Source organism: Thermobia domestica, chromosome 4 (assembly GCF_964235325.1).
Source record: "Thermobia domestica chromosome 4, izTheDome1.hap1.1, whole genome shotgun sequence".
Taxonomy (NCBI): domain Eukaryota; kingdom Metazoa; phylum Arthropoda; class Insecta; order Zygentoma; family Lepismatidae; genus Thermobia; species Thermobia domestica.
Window position 1 is genome coordinate 323,745,396 of NC_137457.1, and position 13,868 is coordinate 323,759,263.

Consider the following 13,868-nt stretch of genomic DNA (forward strand, 5'->3'; position numbering starts at 1 on the left):
AGAAGAAAATAATTACTACGAACTTAACGTAAAAATATTTTACTTTATTATAATTAAGTGTATCAAATTCAAGTGAGTGAGTTTCATATAGTTTACTAGCACTTACGAGACTTAACAATATTAATGTCTACAGGGCTCTCACACGGTAATATATTCAGAAGACTTGTTTCATAAATAAATCTCCGTAAAAATTTTCTACGTAAACAAGAAGAGATCTCATTTCAGCTTTAGAATCCCTCTAGCAAAAGTGTAAAATATCAGACAATATACTAACACGCTCAGAAATTTTAACAACCTTCTGACTCACTTTTAATTGTGATTCCTGAAATATCTTGTAGTTCCTAGCTTTCGGCTCTCTCCTAGAGCCTTGTTCACGAACAGTATAAGACTGGAGAAAAAGAATAAAACCCGTGGGAGAAATACAAAGAAGTGACTGACCGGGGTAGAGCAGTGCGAAGAACACCTTTTCTTAGCTACTAGTCATACGTTGAATGATGGTGCAGCAATCTGTGGGACAGCAGGCTCAATTTGAGCATTCTTTTGTTTACGTAGGGAAAGTTGCCAGCTCATGTTGATGTTCCTATTTGGGTGCCAATGTCAGTACGTGGTGCCAGTTTACGTGTCCAACAAATGGCGAGAAGTGGTTTCTTCGATGTGAATTCAGTGTCATAAAAATAAATTCTATTTCCTTATTTATCTTCTTACGAAAGCTTTAAGCTGTAGAAATTTCGATTACTGTCCATTTCATTACAGATCAGTGTTGGGTCGAAACGGTTGTGGATAGCAAGAAATTGGATTCAGCGTTCTCGAGAGCTGGTTCCTTATCCGACGTTCTTTACCTGTTTTAACCGGAAATGATAGGCTACCACTTCCTGTTTTATTATTAGGTCTCATCAGTGGTCGAAATGAGACGGTATGCAGTGGTATACCATACCGCCTCTTGTTGTTCAATAATGAAGGCATACCGCGTCTGGTTTTTCAGTGATCAAGACATATCGTCACTCGAAAGTAGATGCTAAATACCTTCAATAAATCCATTTTTATACACAGTAATTCACGAATAGTCTTGCACGTAAAAATATTTTTATTTCTTATGTAGAAATTATTTCTAAGTTGACAACACCGATACTTTCATCTTTTTTTCTACCTCTTGTTTTTAAAATGATATGTCTCGAAAGAAGTTTATCTGGTTTATATTTTGATGTGTCATATTGAATTGTTTCTTTCGTATGTATGTGTATGTCTTGTTGTCTTAATTTTTGTCTTGTCTTGTCTTGTCTTAATAAATGTGTTTTGAGCATGGGCAAATTTAGGGGTTATCTGTTGGTGGCCGGATTTTACGGAGGTTTGAAATATCCCTCATTCGAGTGGAGGGGTCCGGGAGTTTTCCCACCGGAAATTAATATAAAAACTCATTTTTTTGAGCATTTTCCTCTATAATTCTCATGAATACAACATAAGGGGATATTTTTTTCTTTCAGAAAGTTGTTGGCGATGGATCAAAATCTCTCCATGCCCCTCCGTAACTAAAGAGAAGGTCTCCATGGGTTTTCAGCCATTATGTGCATAGAAATGCAATCTTTCTTACCCTTACTGCATTTCATCATTTAGATAGCCGGTATGACGAGTCAAAATCGTAATAAAACATACCGCCTCTGCTTTTATCCACTTCGATTACTGGGTCTCATAGTTTGGAAGTCTACCGTAGTTTAACTAACTTTCTTCTTTGGACTCTGTTGAGTTTTCCGAAGCAGAGGCGGTATGTTCAATTGCGTACAATGACTCATTGTAGTTCTTGTTTTTGGGTTGTTTTGAAGTAACTAGATATGAAATAATCTAAAATAAGGAGACTAATATTTCTTCTCGCAAAATAGGTAACCAACTTCTATGTTCTCCCTCTCTCTCTGTTTTAGCCTGCAGATATCCCAGAGCCGAGTCCACCACGGAGCATGGCTGTTCCTCAACAGCGTACAACTCCTTCGTTCTACTTGAACCAGCAGCAGTTGCAGATGTTACAGTGTTTGCAGCAGAACCAGGGCAATCTGAACCCACAACAGCAGAATCTGTTACAACAGCTTCAGCATAATTACAGGCTTATGCAGCAGCATCAGCAGCAGTTAAGATTGCAGCAGCAGCAGCAGCAACAACAACAACAACAAGCCTCCGTAGCGCCTCAACAACAGCTTGCCCAGCCAGTGTCGTTGCAACTTCAACAAGCACAACAGCGAGCACGTCCATCGTCACAGTTTATCGGCCAACAGAATGTGATTGGCCACCAAATGACTGGCCAGATTCAGCAACGGACCGTTACTCCTGGATATGCGAATCAGGCTGCCGTGATTAAGTCTCACCCCTCGTATCCAGTGGCCCAGCACCAACCAAGGGACCAGACGTCGAATTACGTTGGGCAAGGTTCTGATGGTGGCTATGTCGTGACTTCAGTAACCACCCAGAATGTGCCTTACAAATCGGACCTACCTCAAAACCAGGTTACAAATAGTGGTGTTCCCTACCGAGTAACGTCTAACACTCTGAACAGTCCAAGTTCACAGCCACAGGCCATTGCAAACACAGTTCCTGCACAAAATAATATCCAGCCAGCGTCTGGTAGTCAGTATTCGTTCAGTCAGACTGCACGCGGTGTGGAGAGTCCCATCGGTTTCCCGCAAGTGTCACTGCCGTCGAGTGAAGCCACGCAGAACTATCAATATTCAAGTAACGCAGCTTTACCAAAGGATCTCAATAATATAAATGTTAGTAACGCTACTCCTGTCAGTGACCAAGAATTGCACGCCCTTCTTTCCCAAAAAGATATTACTACCTCTTTCGCGGAAGATCTCCTGAAACATTTCGCTAATTCCGACTTAGACTTAGAGGATCATAAAGATCTCAGTGACGAGTTGGTGAAAACAGAAAGTGACGTAGTGAGTCAACTTAGTTCTGGCCCTTTCTCACCATCAAACCTCATATCTCAGGTGGACAAATCACCCTTAAATGGCACATCGCTTATGCCTTCGAGCACAACACCCAGCCCAAGACCTGAACAGCCTCAGGTCACCTCCACGCCGACGTCCCATCTTCCGAACTCTTCGACCAGCCCTAGTGGAACTCCTGCAGTGCCTGTGTCCAATCATTTAAAATTGAAATCCGAATCTCCACCGAGTGTCACATCCACCACCTCGACACCCCAGTTAAAAGTGAATACAGTGTTCGTACCAAAAATGGAACCGTTTAAGTGTGACGTGGATTCAAGTGAAGTGGATTTCAACATTGACATGTCGTCTCAGGAAGTGATAAATGCTTGCAAAGGACAAGGCTTGAATGGAGTCAATGTGAGTAGTATATTATCGGACAAAGCCCCGCCTCCCGCACCGCCAGACCCTCCCCCAGCGAAACTTACACGGGAACAATTGCTTCCGCCAACTCCAAGTGTGTATCTGGAAAACAAGAAGGACGCCTTTAGTCCGCAACTTCAAGAGTTTTGTCTTCAGCACCCTATTGCAGTGGTTCGGGGACTGGCTGCTGCATTAAAACTAGGTAAGATCGTCTAAAAATTTTCAACAACTAATAGATTGTAAGGACAAGTTACAAGATGCCAATAATGTTTCCGTTTTTGTGTGGGTAATGCTTTTATCTTTAAAGATAATTTAAATGAATACACTGTACTTGCTGTTAGCCGTTGAGTTAGTTCTTACGAGACCTCACAACGGGTAATGTGAGCATTGCTTTTAGTAACGTAGTAAGTTTAACCTAAAACCATGTCCTGTTCTTCTACGGTACAGATGAAGTAAAACTGAATATTTGAGATGAGCAGTTTATATGTTAAATCGATATGTTCATTGGAGCAAATTTTCTGGCAAATTAAAAATGATCACTTAGTAAGAAATGTGCTTGCCAATCTTGATTTGATTGTAATTATGTACTGTGAAAGCAGTCTATGTTGGCCACCATTGGTTTCATTGTAAAGTGGGATATTTACAGAAAATAAGTGTGATGACTAGTGTATTTTTAGAATAGTTTCTAGTGTTACTTGATTGTAAAATTTTAATAAGCAATGGCACGACAGCTACTTCTAAACTGAACTAATTGAACAATGACGGACATATTCTGTAGATACCTTTCGAAAAATAGCAAATCAGTTAGTTACAACAAATGGTGGTTCATTCTAGATGCATTTCTTTTATTTATTTATTTATTTATTTTGACACATATGCACATTCTACAAATGTTTCCTTTGGAACAAAAGATGTTTTGAGAAAATCTTAAGGGAATTCATATCTCAAAACCTTCGCTACTTTTGGACAAGCCGTCAGGTGCCAATAGTTGACAATTGAGATAGTTATCTTTAACCTTGAGAATTTTCCGGAATTACTAAAGCTACCCATTGATAAAAGGAGCCGATATTGCTAATGGTTTTACCAAAACAAACAGGGTAAACAAATACATACAACCATTTCCTGAATTCCTATACGTGCTTTTTCTTATTGACATCTTTCTTCACCACCCCTTTATCAGGGTAGTGTTCTTGCCATTGACCTCAAAAAAAAAAAAAAAAAAAAAAAAAAAAAAAAAAAAAAAAAAAAAAAAAAAGTAAAAATCCACGCTTCTTTGTTTCCAGTTACAAATACAGAACATCTGCCTCTCATATGGGAATACGAAAGAGTTAACTAAAATAACAAAACTGTATTTTGCGTGGTCAAGATACACAGGTAAATTTATCATTATCATCATAGGATAAACATTGCTTCAATGCGACCAACTTCCAAGATAGATAGGTGGCCAACTTACAGAGTAATAAGTAACGAATGTCTTATGGGAAAATCCAGCAAGACAAACCTGGCCAAGTTGACAGGTTTTACTGTATCTTCAGTATTATATTTTAACCCAGCGTTTCCCAACCTTTTTCAACTTGCGGCACACCACAGGTGTAACTTGAATTCTCGCGGCACACTCATATATTATTATTATTATTATTATTATTATTATTATTATTATTATTATTATTATTATTTGCAAATATAAAATACCATGGTATTTTTTTTCTGTGATTACTGATCTTCTCACAGAGATGAAAGCTCGATCACTGGTTTTCCCCCCATGCTAATTCATTATGCTTATTTTTTATTCTAATTTTAAAATAGAAAACAATTGCATAGAGAACACAATAGAGAGAAAACAATAGAAAACAATTAAAAATACGCTTTTTTTTCGAAAACTGTATCCAATCTTTCACTAGGAACGAAGATCACTAAATAACGAACGAACAAACAAATGTCTTGTACTTTTAACTTTGCTGTTTTAATCAAAACCGGTGCATATTATTGCAATCACACAGCTTGCGATGCGTCGAAGTCAAAACACAGCTGCTGAGCAAAGTGTTGTTCTGTCATTCACGTGCAAATGAGTGTTCTACGAACGTTCACTTGACGCGTACGGTACAAGTGCTTCCATTTCTCGGTGTTAGTATGACTCTCAATTGAAACGTAACATAGCAGCTAACCGTGGAAATGTGTACGAGCTGAAATACTGTCTGTTACACAGTAATAGATGTAGAATAATACGTATATTACAATTACAGTAACTTTTTCCATGGTAGAAATTCATAGTAATGTGAAATACAAAAATATACACATTTTTTCCTATGTCTTGCAATTTGGTTGCTATAGAATTAATAATTTTGTTTCGATTTCCTCGCGGCACACCAGCGGTCCATTCGCGGCACACCAGTGTGCCGCGGCACACCGGTTGGGAAACGCTGTTTTAACCGGTCTTTTGTGTTACAAATATGACAATAAAATGATCTCGATTTTCTTTTTCTGGGCCTGCTGAATGTGTAATTTTAAGAAAGATTATTTTTTAAAAATAAAACTTCGATTTACATTCTTCTGAAAATGGTACATTAACAAATTGAATAAAATATTGATTTTAATCTTATTTCAATAATCAGCTTGGAAATTTGAATATTTTAACCTGACAAGGCCTTAACCTGTGTAGTTGACAATTATCGTATATTTTTCTCCGATTTATTATTAACAATTGTAAATTGCTTTTTTCAAAGTGCTATATTTAGCGAGTCAAAAGTCAGGAAGCGTGAATAATGAACAAAAAATAGGACGCAATGTACGTAAAAAGTTCTGTTTTCTTTGCTGTTATTGCAGGGATCACACTGACCTGAAAGCCAGGGGAAATCAGGAAAATAGCTGTATTTCACAGAATAGTCAGGGAAAATGCGATCAGATTTCACGAAAGTATTCAGAGATTTCCTATTACTCAAGCGATGTTAATAAACATTAGAGCTTATCACAAAAGATATAAAGCAGACCTCAAAAAATCAATGCATATTTTAAAAAAAAGTTAAAAGGGATGTAAAAAGATAATCATCTTTAGAAATAAAAATCGTGAGAACCAACAATAGCTTTCACACAAGTTAAATATTAATATTTAAAAAAAAAAAAAAAAAAAAAACTGTCACAGAAGAAGAAAATAAATTAGCTAAAGAGAGGCTAAATTGTGACATTGTTTACTTGTTCGAGTGTAGGTCAAATTGTGACGTATGTACTTGTTCGAGTGTAGGCCAAATTGTGACATGTTTACTTGTTCGAGTATAGGCCAAATTGTGACATCAGTTTACTTGTTCGTGTGTAGGCCAATTGTTCGAGTGTAGACCAAATCGCGACTTCTTTCTTGTTCGAGTGTAGGCCAAATCGTGACATACGTTTAGTTGCTCGAGTGTGTTCCAAATTGCGATATATGTTTATTTGTTCGAGTGTAGGCGAAATTGTGATTTATGTTTACTTGTTAGAGTGTAGGGCAAGCTCTAACATATGTTTACTTGTTCGAGTATAGGCCAGATTGTGTCATATGTTTACTTGTTAATTTTAATGAGAGTATTTAGAATGCCGAGATATTACGTCAATTTATAATTATTGCTTGGTTCCAATGTTTTATTGTATTCGAAACAAAAGAAGTTCTACGTATAATAAGTATTCCCAGTAAAAAGAAAAAATAAACATATACTGTACTCAAAAAAAAAAAAAAAAAAAAAAAAAGCCAGTTGTGGGAATGAGAATGACAGTCTCTCTACATATTATGTACATTTTTACTGGTTTTGTTGTACTGGTTACGTACGTTATGCATTGTTGTAACCTACGACCGATTTGGGACTGTGATTTGCTGGCCGTAACTATGTTTACACATGGTTGATACTGAATGTTCAATTTGTATAAAAAATGCAGTGGATATAATGACATGTGGTAAGACCAGTGTATAGAAGACATTGGCGTCTCTGGCATGTAAAATTTGGGGGGGACATCAAAGGAAATGATCTAACTGCTAGTATCTCAGTGTAATTTTAGATCATGTCACTTCAAAATATTGGGGGGGACGCGTCCCCCCGCCAGAGACGCCCATGATAGAAGAATAAATACGAGTTTGTGGTCAGTATTAGTACTAGTATGTTTGTTTTATTAAATCACTTCAAAGTCTTGTTTATAATTGAATTTTGTGTGATAGGTTCCTATTAAGTACGCATAAAGTCTTTTTTTAAAGATTTCCACGTGATGAGTGTGCATGCGCTCGGTAGTGTTTGTTAAGATGGTGATAAGTGTTCCCTGTCACACCTTTTATAACAATGAGAATGACTTCAGTCACCAAATTAATGGAAAAAAAAATGTATGTAAGTGATGGGATGCCAAACAAAACTGAATAACAGCGCAAAAAGTATGGTGTTCCCTTACATTTATTTACTAGAATGTTTGAAGATCTGTCTCACAAAGGAAACATATTAGATCTCCGTTAAATATAAGCTTAGAGTCTAGAATTATGCATGCAGACTTTGGAAACAAAATATTTGTTAGTATAATATTTTATATAAATTTTTGAACGTGATCATATAGCAGAGATTCTTCTAAATTAATTTATATGCTTACAGTAGGACATTTAAGTCTCCTTAGTGAATAGCTTACGTGGCCCTTAGCATTGGGAGACCTGGATTGGATTTCCGGCGGAAGTTCATGTGGTTCGGATCCCACGTTAAGGTGTACATCCACGTCTCTCATAGCCTCGCTGCTGAAAGGATACGCTAAACTCAAGTCGAAATCCAAATCTGACCACAATGTGCTAACTATTAGATATGTATGAGGAAGGATCCGAAACTAAAGTTACAAGGCGTTCGTCTGTTATAGAGAAATTAGGAGTGTATGATAATTTTACTACATGGATGTGGCAACTGTGCGAAGTTTGTTACCCGTCACTTACGGTGCTAGTTGAGGTAAACTGGTCTCAGTTTATTCGATATCTGTGGATGAAACATGTAACCATGGCTGAAATCTACCGGCAGCTGGTAGAGGTTTACGGGGAGACTGTAATGACCCGTCAGAATGTCGCAGAATGGTGTCTCAAGTTTGCGGCTTGTAGAGAAAATGTCACCGACGAGGAGCGCAGTGCCCGACCCACGACACTGTTGAGGCAGTTTCGCTGGGACATAATCGACCACCCTCCCTACAGCCCGGACCTCGCTCCAAGCGACTTTCACCTGTTCCCGCACTTGAAGGAGCACTTAGGAGGCTGTCGCTTCGCTTTAGACGAGGAGATGAAACACTTCGTGACAACGTGGCTGAACACGCAAGGACAGGGTTTTTACCAGGAGGAAATCTTCAAATTCATCCCACGATGCGGCAATTGTCTCAACTGATACGGAGAGTATGTCGAAAAATAACCTAATGTATGTACTGTTTGTTTTCTGTATTGGTTGTATGAAATAATATATACACATTTCACTGAGGTTTTGTAAGTTTACTTTCTGATCACTCCGCGTATATATTGTGTGTGTGATAAAGATAGAATGTAGTGCTTTACATCATTATGTAGTTGTAGTCTTTTAAAAATAATGCTCCTCTGGTATCATACGGACATATTTTAAACTGAATTATAGTTAATTATATCTAAGATGTACAAAATATACACACTGTAAATATTCCTGTTATCTACACGTTTTGCTTTGTTACTTTTTGTAGATTTGGGTCTGTTTTCAACGAAGACGTTAGTGGAAGCAAATCCAGATCATACGGTGGAAGTCCGGACACAGATCCAGCAGCCATCGGATGAAAACTGGGATCCCCAACTGCAGAGGAAAGTGTGGGCGTGTATCAGCCATCGATCGCATACCACGATTGCCAAATACGCGCAGTATCAAGCATCCAGCTTCCAGGAGAGTCTTAAGGTACTTATATCTGAAATTGCTGGTTTACATGGAAAATGTGTCAATAAGCTTAAAAATTAATTGAAATTCAATGAGACATGTTACTAAAATAAAATTACTACAGAATTAAATATAACATTGTAAAAATCAGTTCATCTGGTATCCAACTTACTAAGAATACGTAGAGGTAAAAGCAGTTACCTGGTCTTTGTAATTTTCAGTGTTAAGAAAAGTCATAGACATTCACTCACAGAGCTTCATATTGTTCTTCAAGATGAGAAATTTTGTCAGTTACATAAGAGCTTATCTTGATTCTTAAATGTTGTTACTGTAATTGTATGAAGCAACACATTCATATTATATCTGGAATCCGAAAACTTACGAACAGAAAGTGAAAATTAGAATTTTTTGTGGCCATGGAAACTTATTTCTCCGACTGATCCTAAGGTTTTGTTTTTGGTGGAAATTCTTTTGTTATTAGCGTATTTCTTTAATTCTTAGACTGAAATTTTGCAGCTTATAAATTCCAGGCACTCCCATAGCAATAATTGCTTTAAAATGTTTATTTGAAAATAATTATGGAACGCCTGCTACTTATACCCAAACCCTCAAGGAAGTGTGGTTGGTTGCAGATGACGTACGTGTTCTGTAGATTTCCTATGAACAAGTTTGAGTATTTTTGTTTTCGTAATAAGAGGAAAGAGACATCCATAATGCAATTAAAAATAATGAACAAAAGCTATAAAAAAACTGTTAAAAAAGAAAAACCTCTCTTAAAATGCTTTTATAAAATACACAAAAAATGGTTATTTGTTGGATAATTTAGTGTTATTACCTTTATATGAGCCTGGGTTTTCTTTTATCAAAATTGTGTAGGATGTAGTTGTAAAAGACTAGTAGATCGCCTAGATTGCAACTGTTAGTATCTGGAACTAATAGCACATTTTTAACGCACCTATGATGTGCAAGTGAGAGATGTTGATGATTTGGGGATGTCCACCACTGTTTGTTTAACGGCGAAACAGATCCGTGATAAAAATGAAAAACAAGTCATTGAGTTTGTATTGTGTACCATGTCTGAATATTATTATTTTGGATATGTGTGTCAGGCTTGAAACTGATGTAGGCAGGTTTTTGGTTGACAAGTACAAATCTTCACGCCGTGTAAATAACTTGATAATAGAAACAACGTATACAGCCTCAGTGTTTTCCAAAGTAATAAATTCAGACTTCTAATACATTGACAGGCCTCATAGCAAGTCACTTTTTTAATTAAAAGTGACTGTTTTTCAAGTTGGTCACTAACTTACTTTTCTTCAAATTTGTGACTAAAAGTTACTTTTTTGGGAAGTAAAGTGGCTTTTTCGTGTGATTTATATTTTACATTGGCAGTTTTGTAAGAAAAATATAAAAATGAATGGAAAAAGGCAGAAACTTGTTACTCATTACTCTTCTGAAAGCCTCAGTACTTGCTGCCACATGTGAAACAGTCAGCTTTATTCTCACTTCAGCTTTTATTCTTTCTAAAGCACAGTAGATGGTTGGTAGATGCTTAAGCTCTCAAGATGGGCTTAAGGAAACTTCTGTGTCGATTCTTTCTTCTATCATAATAGTCTTTTAGTTTTCTCTCGTAATAGTTAACGCTCCTCTCAACGTTGTGTGTGTGTGTATATTTGTGTGGTTCATCATGTTCGTCTTGTGTTACGCTTCTTGTATGTTCTTCTTAAGAGTAGGTGATGAATTTGAATATTCCATGGCTTTGAGAACTCTCAATGCTAAGTTAAATATAATGTTTGGGATGGAAAAATTCGGAAATAGGCCAGAACTGGTTCCACTTACTTAGAAGCTTCTTGCATCTGCTAAGTCTGCTTACCGTAACTATAAAGCATACTTAGCAAACTTAAGAAAGGAGAAACCTCAAAAAGAAGTAAAGAAGAAAAGATTAAACAAAACAACAAACAGAGAGGTAATGGAAAAATTGACAAAGCAAAAAGGGGGCACGACGAGATTTTGGTCACTTTTTCATGTGCTTTTGGTCACTTCTTGGTCACTTTCGTGTGCTTTTGGTCACTTTTCAACTATATACAAAAGACCAGACCACTATAAGCCCTGCATTGAAGATTACAGTAATGGTACTAACTCGTAAAACGACGTTTCTCCAAGTATTTCTGAATAGATACCTTTGTGGTTTCTGTTCCTCGCTTTTCCTCACGACCTATTTTACTGCCAAATCAGGAAGTTAACCTAAGGATTATATACTACTGGAAAGCGCTGAATTGCAGCAAGATAGTTTCCATAATCTGGTTGAAATCTTACATGTGCTCTCAAGATTCTTTAATGAAATCTTGATCACCAAAAATCTCCCTGGCATCATTTATTTTGACATCACACCAAATGAAATATCTCTCAATATGCAATCCGACGGTTGTGTAGTTGTTTACAAACGGATTGTACAATGTTTTTACAATAACGTAAGGAAATAGTTTACCACATTGATATACAATACCAGACATGCTCTTGTGACGCACAAATACATAACAACGGAAATGACATTAATAAGATTCTAAAATAAAGCTAAACTTGTTTCCCCAGAATTGTTCTTTTAAATAAATAAACTTGAAAAGTATGTATTCACATTATTAACAAACAAAAAGAGCATTAAAAACTCTTATTCGCACTTTATCAAAGAAGTGCATCTTAGAAAAGGATTGTTTTAAATTTTTCTGTTACTATTTCTTTCTTCATTCCCGGTGGAGAGGTAAAAATCTCAGGTCAGCCGTTCTAAGCGACATCTTTCCTAAGTTTTCCTTATTCACACCAGACAAATGCCGGGATAATATTTAATAAAAAGGTTCCAGCCCACTTCCTAGGTAATGTGATCCCCCAGGGATGTCATTCCTCACTCGTGATGGGCTAAAATGGAAATAGATGCCGAAAGCCCAGAAATACATTTCTTAATTTCTTCCTTCATAACTATGAGTTTATCATTGCTATTAAAACAGTTTATACTGTGTAATAAGGATTTTATTTGGATTGATCACAGAGTAGAGGATAAGGTAAAGAAAACTAAGATTTTATTTTTCATTTTCTTTTTCCAACATGAATGTGTCATTATGACTGTGCATGGTTGTTTGTAGTTCACTTTGTGATATTTTTCTTTCTTTTATTCAACAGGAGGAACGCGAGAAAGCTCAGGGCATTCATAGTAATTTCTCGGATTCTGATTCCAAAGATTCTACTGGGAATACAAAGAAAAAGAAGAAAGGTCCCAAAATGATAAAATTCGGAACGAACGTTGACTTATCTGATGAGCGCAAGTGGCGCCCGCAGCTGCAAGAACTGATGAAGTTACCTGCATTTGCAAGAGTTGTCTCAGCTGGAAATATGCTCTCCCACGTTGGTCATGTAATCCTTGGCATGAATACCGTCCAATTATATATGAAGGTAATTAATTATTGCTGCTGTTAAGTGTATGAGTTGGGTATATGCAAGTTAATCATTTCATGACCAAGTATTCATTTAATGAGGTTTTGTATTTTTATTTATTGGACGTTGATGTAAAGGGTGGAAGGCAAAGCTTGAAGATGATTATCCAAACTTCAAGGAAGACGATTTCTATAGAAACAGGCAGAAGAAAAGTTTATACGCGAAGGTATATATAGCTTATATGGTACCTCAGTGATTGTGCAGTGGGTACAGCTCACAGATGACGAGAAGAACCCTAAAACAGGGGTAGCGGTGAAAGGTCAACGACACGGTCAAGTCCATTTTCGGTTTTTGAGGTGTGGTCTATACCTAGATGTCGTCTGCCACTCCGGGTAAAGTTATATATATGCTATTCCATGGTGCCATTTGAAACTCCCGTGCGAAAAGTAGGCGAGCCCATACCTACGTCACACTACTTCTGCTAGGGTTCTTCTCGTCATCTGTGAGCTGTACGTGGTATGATGGGAAAAATTCTACCATTTTAGTGTAATCGTTATTTACGTCGTGGTTCGGAGTAATGTTTATTCCTCATATATTTCCCCTTTCCTTAGTTATAATTCCCAGTTGCCCTACGACGATCACGATTGCTTGCCCATGCTTACGGTTTCAACTCACGATGACTGGGAACATGGCGGATGAAAACATAAGCAACGTAACTAAAATATTGGTTAAGTTACACATATGATATTACAACAAATAACAAAATAACCTTTTGGTAAAACGAGTGTAATATTACTATATAAGCACAAATATTACAAGCATGTATGTTTCAAATGCATCTACTATTAACAACTCAGTATTAGTAACACGACGGTGTGGTGGCTTAAATAGCAGATAATGTGGTGGCTTAATATGATAGATAACTCACGCGTTTCTTCGGCTAGCCTGTTGAAGTTGCTCCCTTGTTGTCCCGTGTTCGAGGAGGTGCACTGGCTCTGGGGTGAAGTCCCAAGGTTAACTTTCCGTTGCTGCTTCTTTAATGAGAGTTCCTAATAGGTGCCCTAATTATGAGTCCTGTTCCGTAGGGTCGTTATCAAGGTACTGTTAAACAGGTGCACTTATAGAAAAATCACTATGAAAAATGTAAACTGTCACTTTGTGTATAGAAAACTAAGCAGCCTGAATGCTGCTTTTAGGAAAATGAAATTTGGGCGAGCGAACGTCAACACGTTCCTCTTGAGCT

The 13,868-nt window shown here is 37.1% G+C and overlaps 1 protein-coding gene across 2 annotated transcripts in view; it reads left to right on the plus strand.

Moving 5' to 3' along the window:
* Positions 1-13,868, plus strand: part of Utx (Utx histone demethylase) — a gene marked incomplete in the record, with an annotated part of 320,022 nt that overhangs the window by 280,299 nt on the left and 25,855 nt on the right. For both annotated transcript variants that reach the window (XM_081756709.1, XM_081756710.1), the window contains 3 exon segments: positions 1,914-3,537; positions 9,015-9,220; positions 12,374-12,643. In XM_081756709.1, coding sequence (XP_081612835.1) covers positions 1,914-3,537; positions 9,015-9,220; positions 12,374-12,643 — 2,100 coding nt within the window.